At 48.3% G+C, this 14,409-nt stretch overlaps 1 protein-coding gene and 1 long non-coding RNA gene across 2 annotated transcripts; one reads left to right on the top strand and one right to left on the bottom strand.

The window, feature by feature from the left end:
- Positions 1 to 2,366: 2,366 nt before the first annotated feature.
- On the bottom strand, positions 2,367 to 7,560 carry LOC123401745. The gene is made up of 4 exons (XR_006611179.1): positions 7,458 to 7,560; positions 6,644 to 6,758; positions 3,852 to 4,330; positions 2,367 to 3,010 (listed from the first exon to the last, which is right to left on the bottom strand). It is a non-coding gene; the product is annotated as an uncharacterized LOC123401745 (long non-coding RNA).
- LOC123401744 (U-box domain-containing protein 51-like) lies at positions 2,776 to 6,650 on the top strand. Its single transcript, XM_045095599.1, has 8 exons — positions 2,776 to 2,968; positions 3,535 to 3,617; positions 3,876 to 3,997; positions 4,091 to 4,273; positions 4,484 to 4,793; positions 4,912 to 5,013; positions 5,117 to 5,533; positions 5,806 to 6,650. The coding sequence occupies exons 1-8, from the start codon at positions 2,776 to 2,778 to the stop codon at positions 6,577 to 6,579; spliced, it is 2,184 nt and encodes a 727-aa protein (XP_044951534.1). The 3' UTR covers positions 6,580 to 6,650.
- Positions 7,561 to 14,409: the final 6,849 nt, after the last annotated feature.

Raw genomic sequence — 14,409 nt, 5'->3', positions numbered from 1 at the left:
TACCAGGGGTACGAACGAGGAGTGAAGCCTAGCTATGGCGCAATGGTTGCACTCGGATGTACGCGTTCTGGCCCCACTCGGGAATGGTAATGACCCTACGTCTCGAGCACAGAGGCTAGTTTGCTTATGGGGATGTGAGAATAGATAATGCTCAACCCTCGTCCACGAGCTCGGGTGCGGTTTATATAAAGTGCGTCACGACCGACCAGCATCATTACAAGGGTGAGTTATTGCTAATAACTATGAAAGTTACTAGTAACAACAGCTCTAACTCCGGCGTTACTCCGACGTTACTAGTAACGCTGGTCTTCACTGTGCTTTATGTGATAGTTTAAGTGTGTTGCCGTTGCAGCCTCTTCATCGTACGCACCTTGACTTAGTCCGAGTGCCCGAGTGTCGGGGCACGTCCGACTGACGAAGATGGTCCGAATGATCTTGTGCATCCGAGTGAGAATATGTTTGTCCGAGTGAAACGAGTTTACACATATAGCTTTGACGACATTGACGTCCATGTAGGGTTTTAGGTGGGCCCTGATATATAGGTCTGTAACACTATCCCTAATGTATAACCCCACCAGACGGTACGTGCAGGAAGAGCAGCCAGCGGAGGGGGGGTCCATGGATTCCAGAATTTCTGGAGCTGGTGGGTTTTCGAACAACTCCTACATTTCAAAAAGCTGATTGAACAAAAGTTGATGCTGCGATGATGGCGGTTCAGTTAGCCTTGCAGCACGCAGACCAATCAGATTGTGCGATGCTGCTGCAGGGACCTAGACTGAGAAGCATCTCGTTGGATCTAACAGGTGTTGGCAATTCGGTCAGGCAGAGGCGAAGTTTGTGCTCCGGGGATAGGGAGCTGGTTCTCATGGAAATTTTACCTGATACTAAGCCGGCTATTGCTTTTGCTCGTTCATCCGTCGCGGCATTTTTATAAAAAAACCTCATGTTTTATGGTAAATGAACCCGCAGTCCTTAACTTTAGTGAAAAAAAAGTTTTGCCTTATTATAAAAAACGGGCAGCTTCGCTCCGGCGCATTCCGGCGCTCCTCCTCCCCCCTCATCCTCCTCCCCTAGCCGCACGAATCCGTCGGCCGCCCCTCCTCCTCCTCCCCTCGTCGCGCGGATCTGTCAATGGCGTGCTGGCGGCTCGGCTTCGACCGGCCTCTGCTTTGAGCAGGGTCAACAGCGGGGCCCAGGGGAGGACGGGGGGGGGGGGGGGGGGGATCCAGCGACGGTGGGGCTTAGGGGTGGCAGGATCCGAAGATGGATAGGGCGAGGAGGTCATGCCTCGACATGGGGGAGGAGCGACGAGGATGCGCATGTTAGTGCAGGAGACGAGGAAGCAACGGACGGCATCAGCTTGTGCTCACCGACAACGGGCCCAGTCACCCGTGCACGTGCTGGCCAGCCGCCAGATCTGACGAGCAGCTACTACACACCGTGGCCCCGCAACCCCATCGCCATCAGCCACCCACCGGAACGCCCCGCAACCCCCATCGCCACCAGCCACCCATCGGAACACCCCGCCATGCGTCAAAGAGCAGCATGCCGCCACCCCAACCGACGTTGGCAGAAGCTCCGGAAGGGAGGGGGTGATTCCCGCAGTGCTGGAGCTTGGTGGGATAAGCCACATATGGCATATCATCATGGTAAGATTTCGCTCGTATTACTCAATAGTACCACCTCGCCGTTTTGCACAAAATTACACCAATTTATATATGTCAGCAAATAGACAATGGACGAACTGCTTGGGAATTAAACACATGTGAGGAGGTGCATGTCCCGTTTCTAAGAAGGAAGTGCTACGCTATAAATAAAATACTAATTCAAAGGAAGGATTGTGTGGGCTCGGCAGAATATTTGAATGGATGGGATCCTTAATAAGGCAAGGAAGGATTGTGGTCGGCTTGGCAGAATATTTAAATGCATGGGATCCTTTAATAAGGTAAGAAAGGATTATGTGTAGCTAATATTTAAAAGGAAGTATTTGATTATGGACTGAATATTTGAAAATGGTTGAGAAGGATTGTAATCCTTAATATAAGGAGGATTCAAACGGGTGGGATTAATAAGGAAGGCTTGTGTGAGGCTACTGATAAAAAATGGATTTGATTGTCGTTTAAACAGTTGAGGGTGCACACGATCACATACAAATGTTGCTTTGTAGGGATAGAAAATATGAACGCGGCTAAAATATCAACATATTTTTTATGTTGTATTTATATATTAATCGTTAATGAGTTTATTTCTTTAAGATCTTCAATTATATTTCCCTTTGCAATGCACGGATTTTTTGCTAGTTAAACCGAAACTATAACAGGGCTGCAGATTTGTTAGTTACACAGTAGCAAAATTTGCGCAAGAGATTCAGAAAGGAAACTCAGCAAGCGCCTAGCGACATCCCTGTCTGTCTGTCACCTGCTGCTATTTTTAGAAACAAGGAAAAAGGTGGGCATCATTGAACAGGTGGTCCTCCCGCCTACACCCCTTACTTAAGAGCCGGGGAAACAGGAGCCACAGAAAATTAAGAAAACCCTCACAACCACACTGCGTCCAAACTTGGCAAAAACAACATAAGCTCCCTAAAACAAACATTGCAGGCTTCGGCCGGCTTTGGTCGCGACAGCAAGGGACGAGGAGACCCCGGCCAAGGCAGGGCAGGGTAGGGCAGGAGAAATAAGCAAAGGGGGAGGAAGAGGGACAAAATTCCCCTTTTGTCTCCCTCTCCCTCTCCCTCCCGTCGGTTGTTTCGTTGGTCGGTCGGAGAGCTGAGAAATGTACCTCTCGGCATTCTCGACAGTGTCGCATAGTGGGGAGCCCGAGGCCGGGAAGGACAGCTCGACCATCGTGGCCGTCGACCGGGACAAGAATAGCCAGCAGGCGGCGAAATGGGCGGTGGACCGGCTCATGGCCAGGGGGAGCACCCTCCAGTTGGTCCATGTCAGGGCCAACCAAAGTACCCAGACCGGTTGGTACATTTCTCGGTCTCTTTATGCTCTATAAGAGGTATCTGCATGAAAGAAAGAATGGAAGTCAGAAGAGACCTTTTCCTACATCTGGACTCCGACCAAATCAGGCTGGCTCAAGTTATGACCGCCATGGTCTTCAGTTTCCACCCTTATTTTCGTAATCTCTTCACCATCACAGCAGACCAATTTACCTAAAATTACCAGGTTTGGCGATGAGGTAGAAATAACTTTATAGACGACAAACGAACTGTGACAATGTTATGTGCATAATGTCATCATGTGATGAACAGATAATGCTACACCATCACATTTTACAGCGGTTTTGTAGGAAAATATACCAGACACGAGAAAAGGCGCATCGCCTTGTAGGATGATGCAGATTGCTTTTGTTCTAAAATGAATTTGACTTACTGCATAGTTGTAACACACTAACACTTGTGCATATTCACTAGTCCCCACAGCTATTGATTACATAAGGCGACCAGTAAAGATTTTATTCCCCTATATAACATGGTTTAACTTCTCAACACTTACTCTACTTTATCTTGGTATGGCCACATTACAGGGGAAGCAGGCCGCGGAGTTGACACAGATGCAGAGATGTCACAACTGTTTATCTCATACAGAGGCTACTGTGCTCGTAAAGGGGTGAGTGTCAATTGAATACTAGAACACTGCCTTCTCGCATATTGGTAGATGTTAGCTCAAATTGGCATGCCACTATAGCAGAGCAGACAAAAAAATAGAGTGCACCATCTACAATAGCTGATACATACCAAGGATTCTTGAAATATAAGGTTTTGGTACTACGGCAGGAGGATAATAACAATAATAATAACAAGACGAAGCAAATAGAATCAAAATAATACAAGTAATACTCACATATACTGCCACTGCAAATCGCAGATGCATCTGAATGAGGTGATTTTGGATGGCAGTGATATCTCCAAAGCAATAATTGATTATGCTACTGGTCATGCCATCACAGATATCGTAGTTGGAGCATCCTCTAGGAACACATTCATCAGGTGCCTACTCATCCATACTTGATGGTCATGCACCATTACATACCTTTGATATATACCTATACTGAACACAGGCATGGACTTTACACCATGCAGAAGATTTAGAAATCCTGATGTGCCAACATGCTTGATGAAGATGGCGCCTGATTATTGCACAGTGCATGTTATACACAAAGGGAAGGTCGTCCAAGTGAAGGCAGCCAAAGCTCCAGCACCCTTTAGTACTCTCCCTCCGAAGCAAAACTCCCAACCAAACATCGAACCCGATGCATTCGCAAGGTAAGTTTGTGAAGAACACAGATAGCACTCCAATAAATACATTGCATGTTCCTGAACCTACATGGTTAGCGGAAATTCAGTTTACGGTTAGAAAATAACATGTCATTTACTGGTTAGATGGTCAGTTGGTCACTATGGTTACCTTCAGTAGTTAGCATATGTTTTTTAATTAAATACCTAGTATAAGCAATATCTCATTTTGTACAATAGATCATCAAGAGAATGGAGAAAGTTTTCTAACCCATCGTCACCGAGGACAAGTAGAACATCAGTAGACCGGTTATCTGGCTACGCAAAGGTCCCAACAAGAGATAGGCATCTCCTCTCTGGAAGGCAAGCACCTCAAAAGGATTTCGACGACTACATCGACTTCATTGCACCACCAAGGCCCTCCGTGACTCGCAGCTCCTTTTCAGATGACGTTGATTTTCCCATGAGCATGGAGTTAAATTCTGTGGATTATGCTGAATCTCTGGAACTATCATCATATGCATCCTTGGAAAGCCTAAGTTCAGCCGGGGTAAGAGCATTGTAACCATTAAGTCGCTACAGTGGATCAAAACTTTGCAAGCTGGACATTGATTTGAAGTTGTTTGGTACTGGGTCATGAATTCATATTTTGCTTCGCTTGAATGCAGAAGGATGTAGAAGCTGAGATGAGACGACTGAGACTAGAGCTGAAGCAGACAATGGAAATGTATAACTCCGCATGTAAGGAAGCACTTGACGCCAAACAGAAGGTACTGTTTATACATGTAAATAGATGGACCTGAGTATAACGTCAAGCAGTTCCTAAACCGACCAAACTCTCTTGATATAATGAAATAAATAATATAACTGCAGGCAGCTCAGCTGTCCCAGATGAAGGTGGAAGAGTCTAAATTGTACCAAGAACTAAGGAGTTCAGAAGAAGAAGCTCTTGCACTTGTTGAAATGGAGAAGGCAAAGTGCAAAGCTGCACTGGAGGCAGCAGAAGCTGCCCAAAAAATTGCAGAGCTCGAGGCGCAGAAGAGATTGAGAGCAGAATGGAAGGCAAAGCGCGAGTTCGAGGAGAGAAGGAGAGCATCGGAGACGGATCTCCGGTACAGAAGGTATTCCATCGATGATATAGAGGCTGCCACGCATAAGTTTGACAGGGCACTCAAGATAGGCGAAGGTGGATATGGACCAGTATATAAAGCTGTATTGGATCATACCAATGTCGCTATTAAAATCCTAAGACCAGACGCATCACAGGGAAGGAAACAGTTTCAGCAAGAGGTAAATACAATACAGCATTGCAAATCCCAAGACCTTCATAGTTATGCAGTCATAGTTTCATTATTTTTCAGTCTATTCAGGGCTGCTTTCAGTACTTACATATTACTGAGCCATATAAATACCAAGCGCATTCCTTCTCTTTTACTGGTAATAAATATGTTCGACATCAGGAAGCAGGTTTTCTTTTATTTGTTTTAGGAGGCCTCATCTAGCTATTGAGTCTTTAGCAGCATTTTCCTTATGCAAATGAAGCCATGATCAATACTTTGCAGATTGAAATACTTAGCAGCATGCGGCACCCAAACATGGTCCTGTTGCTCGGAGCATGCCCCGAGTATGGCTGCTTGGTGTACGAGTACATGGACTACGGAAGCCTAGAGGACCGGCTATGCAGAAGAGGCAACACCAAGCCAATCCCATGGAACATCCGCTTCAGAATTGCTGCAGACATCGCTACCGGCCTTCTCTTCCTCCACCAGGCGAAGCCAGAACCACTTGTGCACCGAGACCTGAAGCCTGGCAACATCCTCCTCGACCACAACTTCGTCAGCAAGATCAGCGACGTTGGCCTCGCGAGGCTGGTGCCACAGTCCATAGCAGAAGTCACACAGTACAGGATGACGTCCACAGCCGGCACATTTTGCTACATAGACCCCGAGTACCAGCAGACGGGCATGCTGACCACCAAGTCCGACATATACTCGTTCGGCATCCTGCTGCTCCAGATCGTCACAGCCAGGTCCCCCATGGGCCTCACGCACCAAGTCGAGCATGCCATAGAGAAAGGGGCTTTCCAGGAGGTACTTGACCCGACGGTGACAGACTGGCCAGTGGAAGAGGCCCTGGTGTTCACGCAGCTGGCTTTGAAATGTGCGGAGCTACGGAAGAAGGACCGGCCAGATCTCGGGAAAGAAATCTTGCCAGAGTTGAACAGGCTGCGGACTCTTGGACAGGAGTATGAAGCTGCCCAGGTCAGCAGCACGAGCACGGGCTACTCGAGCGCCGCGCCATACAGTTTCAACAATGATGATGTATCGTCGCCATAAGGATGAATCTTCCATGGTTGTAATCTGGAAAGTCAAGCATGTACATACAGACAGGAGAGTTCACCTTCTGAGCCTGGAAAAGGAGGCAGTGCTGCATTTGCTCTGCTATATCCTGATTGAGATGATATGAACGTGGGTTGCATTGCAGCAGGTGATGAAGAGGCCAACATAGTCTCGGACTTTTGGAAAACCAGAAGAGTTTATTAGCATGTAGGAAAAGAGGAGGCGTATAAAGGAAACTCAAGGCAATGCTTGTATGTAACACACAAAAATACAAATTGTAATGGCAGCCTCAGGTTTCCAACTATGATTGCCTCTACTTTTCGTCACCAGGTCATGAGTCACAAACTCACGACACAAGGTTGTTGAGAAAATTCCTCACCGCAATCAGCAGAATGATGAAGAATTGGCCGTTATAACGTAATCAAAACAATTAAACAAATTGTTCAATTACTTCGTCTGGTGCATACTGCTGGATATATAAACGAGATATGCATAAAATCTCAAGATATTGTGGAAGAAAAATGGGGCATGTTGAGACTAGAGAGCCCATTGTGGGCAAGCAGGAGCTAGCAATAGTAGCATAGCTGATTAAACGTGGAAGAAAATGTAATGTAACACGGTATAAATCCAATCGCCCATGAACAAATAGAAACCGAAGACCAAAGAACCATGGTCTCTGCACCGGTGGAGTGGAACCATGCGCTCACTTACCCCACCCCCAACCCAGACCTATGGCAGCGCCATGGCCAGGCCACACCGAAGCGCCCGACGAAACCCAAGGCGGCTGACGGGTCAGATGTGCGTGCTACGGAAAAGGGCTGAAGGCTAGTAGTAGGCCAAGGGAAAGGGGGGCGAGTGAGTGGGGGATGACCTACCGGAGGGATCCAGGCGAGCGGCGGCCGAGCGCGTGGGGCGTGGCCATGGCTCCCGCGAGGCGGGGCCAAGACTCTTTGGGTTTTTTTTTTTTTTTTTTTTGAGCGAACCCAGCTAGACTTTATTGATTAAACATAGGAGGTGTTTGGTTGATCAAGAGGTAACGCAAACGCAAAAGGAAAGAGGTGCCGCCGGAATCAGAGATGTAACAGCACAATCACTGTTTTGTTTGGCCCCTACCCGTATCGTTTTCAGTTTAGTTGAGAGCATCTCCAACAGCCGAGCCGCGCTACGCGCCGCACCTAAAAAAGGCGTTTGCCGCGCGCGCTTCGGCTGGTTTAGCGCGGGGATAGACGCTGGCTCCAACAGCCGCGCTATAATGCAGCGCGCGCGCCGCTCCAGCAGTGTCCAAAAATGCAACGCGCGCACAACATTTTTTAATAAGTAGATTGCATTAAATAAAAAGGATACAAAGTTATTTTACATAAATTGCAACTAGATAGGTAGTTCGAAAACATAGATAGATAGTTCGGTGCTAGATAGTTCGAAAACAAAAAAACTAATCCCAGTCGCTCCAGTCATCTGCACCATCATCATCGTCGTTGGTGTCGTCAGAGGTTGACAGCTAGATGTCAAACCAACGCTCGTCTTTTTCAGTGAAGAAGGACCTCCCGCCTGCATTGACGAGGTCGGCCTGCGCACACGCCAATGCCTTCCGACGACGCCTGTCCAACCGCTCCTCGCGGCGCCGGCGCGTGTCCTCCTCGCGGCGCCATTTCCAATATTCCTGCTCGTAGGCGACGTCCTCCGGGTGGCGCCGGCGCCACTCCGCCATAACCCGCTTGTCCTCCTGGGCAACGAGGAGGCGGCGCTGCAGCGCAGTGTGCTCCGCACGGTCTTGTGCGGAGTTTAGACGAGGCGGCGGAGCGAGGTCTAACGCCTGCTAGAGCGTGTGGACGTCCGGGAAGTTCATTTGGAGGCGCGGCCTGCCTAGGCGCCACGCCGCCGCGTCGAACGCCCGGGCGGCCTCGTGCGCCGTGTCGTAGGTTGCGAGGCTAAGCCGGAGATCGCCGGAGCGTATCTCGGCGTAGAACCCGCCGTTGGGGCGCTGGCGGACGCCGCGGTAGCCCGACGCAGAACGGCGGCGCGGCGGCATGGTGGCGCGTCGGCGGCGGCGGCGGCGCGAGAGGCAGAGGAAGAGAGAGCACGCTGGGGCGGCGGCGCGAGAGGCAGAGGAAGAGAGAGAGCGCGGAGCGGTGGCGCGAGGGAGCGGCAGCGCGCTGCCTTTTATGGGCGCGCGGGACGCGGCGCCGCAAAAATGGCGCGCGAGCTGCCGCCTTTTCGCGCACGCGCGCGCGGTTTCCCCGCCGCCGCTGGAGTGCGCCAATCTGCCCCGCGCGCGGTAAAATGCATATTTAGCGCGCGCGCGCCTTTTTGCGCCGCTGTTGGAGATGCTCTGACAACGTTTGGCTTGGCACTATAACCTGAAATCTATGTACAGAACATGTTCTTCACCAACACTGCAACGATTTGGAGAGGATCATGGAGTCGTCAGGCTAAGGGATGGTCCTCTTGTCGTCCTTGCGTCCATCCTTGTCAGCGTCGACGAGGCTACTCATCGAGATCCAGGTCGTGGAACGAGTCGCGGCGGCCCGCATGGCGAGAGATGGTGGCGCTGGCTGATGGCACGGACGAGACGGAGGGGATCGTTAGCAGGCGTAGTGATTGTAAGGAGGCAGAGGAACGGCGGGACGGACTGACGGCCGGCTATGGACGAGGAGGCGGAGGGGTCGTGGGGAGCAGGTGAAGGGGATCCGACCGGTAAGGCAATATGATGCCGGTGGGGGACGAGCGGTATCGAGGATAAACATGACGGGACTCGTTTACGATGGGAGTTGATTACGATGCAGCTTTACCAAACGCACGCAACGTTTTGGGTACGCTGTAATCGGGTGACAGACTAAAATCACCCAACCAAACACCTCCATAATATTTACAGAAACTATTACCGGATCATGAGGATATCCTAGCCAAAGGTGCCTCCCTGGAGGGAGTGAAACATCGAACCTAGCTAGTCTGTGAGTATCAAACATTAGAAGCTCGAGGTTTAAAATAAAAATTACAAGACTCAAGCACTTGACAATTAACCAACATCTTCTTTATTATGCGTCCATCCTCTCCTCCTTCGTGATGACGCATATGCTTTACGCACTGTTGGCAATATGAAGCCACTTGGATTCTTTGCATTTCGAGATCTTGAGCCAGCGCAATAGCTTCTCTACAAGCTAGGACTTCAAGTATTGTCGGTTTTACTAATCCATGTACGTATAGCAAGCAACGAGGAGTCAAGAAATGTCCCTTCCCGATCACGACATACTGCCGATGTTGCCCCCATATTATGATCTATTGACACTCCTGCATCCGCATTAATTTTTACATGTCCTTCAGTTGGTGCAATCCATCTCCTTTGAACTAACCTCTCTCTTTGACCTGTTATCACATGTTTGTTCGTGGTCATGTCTAATTGATCCACTTCTGACAGAAATCTCTCGACGAACCATACGTATCATAAGGGCTTTGAGTACTAGATTCATGAACTAGCTTCCTTCTCGCATACCATACTGCCTAAATCGTGATATCCATTCGCACAAACTCTTCGTGTTTGAGCACTTCCATCATAGCAAACAATCATGACTTGGCAGGCGTCTCTGTTGTTTGTATCATATGTTCCAATAGCTCGGGATCGACTAGTGACCATACACACCATGCCATTGTACATTCAAGCAAGCTATGGAGCCAAGAGTCCTGAGCACCACGCACCACACATTCACCTTTAGGCGACATATTCCTGTTCTTCCTGACATCTTCTGCTGGGATTGAATTCTTCGCTGACCTTCATAGGAACATTCTGATTTTTGCAGGTACAATAGCATTCCAAATGGAGGTCCAATATTTACTCATACGAGACGCATCAGACGCCCCTGGGCGTCCTTCTAACCAGTCTTCCCTTCTCTTTTTATCTCAACAATCATCTTATACGCTGACCGGACCGAGAATATTCCATTCTTCTCAAAATCCCATGATCAGAAATATTCCATGTTTCTTCTGCATACTGGGATTTGAAGGATTACATGTGCATCACCCCGGCAGGAACACCTGTCTGCTCAAGCCCACATTTCATCTACCACTACTCCGACCCAACAGTTCGAAGACTAACTGTGGTGGTTGGGCGATCAAGGATACAATGGGTCACATATTTTCCTTCCTTGGAATCCAGCTCATATTCCAAATATCTGTCGGCACTCCATTGCCCACCCAACGCATCAAATCCATCTTTAATGTATCTTTGTCTTCCATAACTCACCTCCATATCTGAGAAGGATGGTTACCCAGCTCAGCCGACATGAAATCCCTGCCTGGGTAATAAACAACTCGAAGGATTCTAGCACTCAAAGCTTCTGAATTTTGCAGGATTCGCCAACCTGTCTAGCCAGAAGAGACATATTAAAAATCTCTAAATCCCAAACCACCCATATATTTTGGCATACTCAGATTATCCCAAGAGACTCAGTACAGCTTGCGCAGTCCCCTTTTGCTGCCCCACCAAAATGCATTAATCATGGACGTAGGGCTCTTAGAAAGTCCTATTGGGAGTTTAAAGCAGGACATGGAATACACCGGTATAGCTTGAGCTACTAATTTGACTAGCACCTCCTTGCCTGTTGCTGATAACAATTTCTCCATCCATCCTTGAATTTTTCTCCACAACCTATCCTTCAGATATTTAAATGCACCATTCTTCGAGCTTCCAACATCAGACGACATACCTAGGTATTTCTCATTAAGTTGTTCATTAAGTACCTCCAGAGCAGTTTTTATAGCAGCTCTACCATCCTTTGGAAAACCTTTGCTAAAAAAGATAGAAGGTTTATCCTTGTTTATCCTTTGACCCCAGGCTTTTGCATAAGTTTCCAACAAAAGAGACACCTCTTTCGCTCCCTTGTTATTTTCTTTAAAGAACGACAGGGTGTCATCTACAAACAACAAATGGTTAACTGGTGGAGCCGACGAAGCCACTTGTATTCCTGCAAGATTGGATGACTGAACTTTGGATTTTAAAAGGCACGAAAGGCCCTGTGCTACCAGCAAAAAGAGGTAAGGTGAAATTGGGTCCCCTTGACGGATACCACATGTTGGAGCAAAAGCATCAAGTTTTTCGCCGTTGAAGAGCATAGAAAAAGAGACAGAAGATATCATTCCCGTTAGAATATCCACCCATGGATGTTTGGTAGCATGCCCAAAGGGTGCATAAGACTAAAAGTTCCCTCTCCAACCCACTTTTAGGTGTTTGGCAGGGTGGATGGGCTTTCCTGAGCATAGCCCAATTAGTGCAAAAAAGAACCACAACGATGCTGAAGGGAGCACCCCCATACACGCGAGTTGGGGTCAGCTATGTTGTGTTCGACCGCGCAAAAATACCTCCCTGGCCCATTTGTATCGAACTACCTCCCCTCGTTTTCTCGCTCGGCCTCCCCTCCCTGACCTAGCCGCCATCCCTCACACTCCTCCTCTCTCCTGTGAACCCATGGCGGCAGCTGCATGATCTGCATCCCCGTTGCCCCTTCCTCCTTGTCACCGCCAGGTGATACGTCTCAAACGTATCTATAATTTTTGATGGTTTCATGCTGATATCTTGTCATCTTTCGATGTTTTATGTACCTTTTATATCTTTTTTGGGACTAACTTATTAATTCAGTGCCAAGTGCCAGTTCCTGTTTTTCTGTGTTTTTGGCTCTTTTCAGATCTGATTTTGGAACGGAGTCCAAACGGAATAAAATCCCCGAAATAAATTCTTCCCGGACGGAAGAAGATCAGGGGGCTTGTCGGCCAAGCCAGGAGAGCTACACGGAGCCCACAAGCCCTGTAGCCGCCACCAGGGGGCGGCGCCTAGCAGGCTTGTGGCCTCTCTGGCGCCCCCCTGACCTAACTCCTTCGCCTATATATTCCCTAAAATACAGAAAAAAAATCAAGGGATCCATGAAAATACTTTTCCGCCACCGCAAGCTTCCGTTTCCATGAGATCTCATCTGGAGACCCTTCCCGGTGCCCTGCCGGAGGGGACTTTGGAGTTGGAGGGCTTCTACATCAACATCATCGCCCCTCCAATGACTCGTGAGTAGTTCTTCAGACCTACGGGTCCGTAGTTAGTAGCTAGATGGCTTCTTCTCTCTCTTGGATCTTCAATACAAAGTTCTCCATGATCTTCATGGAGATCTATCTGATGTAATCCTCTTTGGCGGTGTGTTTGTCGAGATCCGATGAATTGTGGATTTGTGATCAGATTATCTATGATATATATTTGAGTCTTTGCTGATTTCTTATATGCATGATTTGATACCCTTGTAAGTCTCTCCGAGTCTTGGGTTTTGTTTGGCCAACTAGATCTATGATTCTTGCAATGGGAGAAGTGCTTGGTTTTGGGTTCTTACCGTGTGGTGACCTTTCCCAGTGACAGTAGGGGCAGCAAGGCACACATCGTGTAGTTGCCATCAAGGGTAACAAGGTGGGCTTTGTCGTAGATATGAGATTGTCCATCTACATCATGTCATCTTGCTTAAGGCGTTACTCTGTTCTTTTGGACTTAATACACTAGATGCATGCTGGATAGCGGTCGACGTGTGGAGTAATAGTAGTAGATGCAGAAGGTATTGGTCTACTTGTTTTGGACGTGATGCCTATAGATATAATCATTGCCATAGATGACGTCACAACTTTGCGCATTTCTATCAATTGCTCGACAGTAATTTGTTCACCCACTGTCTACTTGATTTCATGAGAGAAGCCACTAGTGAACACTACAGCCTCCGGGTCTATTCACACCTATCGTTTCCACTTTTGCTTTTACTTTGCTTTGTTACTTTGTTGCTTTCAGTTCTCACTTGGCGAACAATCTATAAGGGATTGACAACCCCTTCATAGCGTTGGGAGCAAGCTTTTTGTGTTTGTGCAGGTACTTGTGATACTCCTTCACTGGATCGATACCTTGGTTCTCAAACTGAGGGAAATACTTACCACCGCTGGGCTACATCACCCTTTCCGCTTCAAGGGAACACCAACGCAAGGCTCCAAGGCCACGGGGGAAATCCTTTGTATATTTGCCTAGGAAGTCCCTTAAGGCGTAGCCGTAGCAGAAGGATTCTTGGTGCCGTTGCTGAGGAGTATCAATACAAGAACAGTCTCCCGTCAGCATGTTTCTAGCGCCGTTGGAAGGTCTTTTGTTGCAGTAGCACCAGGCCCAGCCCGTTGTCTCGCCGTCGCATCCCCGCTGGCCCCCTTACTCCTTGTCGTCGCTAGGCCCGGCACGTCGTCCCGCCGTCACCTCACCGCTGCCCTGGTCTACCTGGCCTCCGACGGTCGAGCTTGTCGCTGCCAGGCCCAAGCCATCGTCGCCTCCCCTGTCTACCTCATCGCCAGACCTAGCCCGTCGTCCCCCGTCGTGAGAGGTAGCCACTCTGCCTTCTCCCCTCCCCCTCCCCCTCCTCCCTCTTGCCCCCTTCCTTCACCTACCCCCTCCTTCCTGCATGGGCCTATTCCATCCATGGTTGTAGTGAGCAAGGACACAACCCTGTTGCGGGACTAGGCATGAGACAGATGTATAACTTTTCATTGTTGTAGCTACTATGCTCATATTTATGTTTTTTCATTGATTGTCATGGTGAAATAAAATCTGTTATGTTAAGTTTCCTTTTTTTGCATATTTTCTAGCTAACATTGGATTTGTTTGTATTGTCATAGATGGATGAATTGGTAAGAAAAAGAATGCAACTAATTGTGAGAGGAGTCAGTCTAGTGGCTTGGTTGTATGCTTACATGATGGTCATATTTAGAAGAGCTAGACAACAAACACCGAGCATAACCATGAGCAACATGGCCAATCGTGGCATATTTAGAGAG

This window comes from Hordeum vulgare, chromosome 6H (assembly GCF_904849725.1).
Source record: "Hordeum vulgare subsp. vulgare chromosome 6H, MorexV3_pseudomolecules_assembly, whole genome shotgun sequence".
Lineage (NCBI taxonomy): Eukaryota > Viridiplantae > Streptophyta > Magnoliopsida > Poales > Poaceae > Hordeum > Hordeum vulgare.
This window is presented reverse-complemented; position numbering and strand designations above follow the sequence as displayed.

Excerpts from the sequence above, each read along its gene's own strand:
- LOC123401744 (XM_045095599.1), top strand. The coding sequence starts at position 2,776 with ATGTACCTCTCGGCATTCTCGACAGTGTCGCATAGTGGGGAGCCCGAG. Across the intron at positions 3,618-3,875 it reads GCTACTGTGCTCGTAAAGGG|ATGCATCTGAATGAGGTGAT; the intron begins GTGAGTGTCAAT and ends TGCAAATCGCAG. Across the intron at positions 4,274-4,483 it reads GAACCCGATGCATTCGCAAG|ATCATCAAGAGAATGGAGAA; the intron begins GTAAGTTTGTGA and ends TTTGTACAATAG.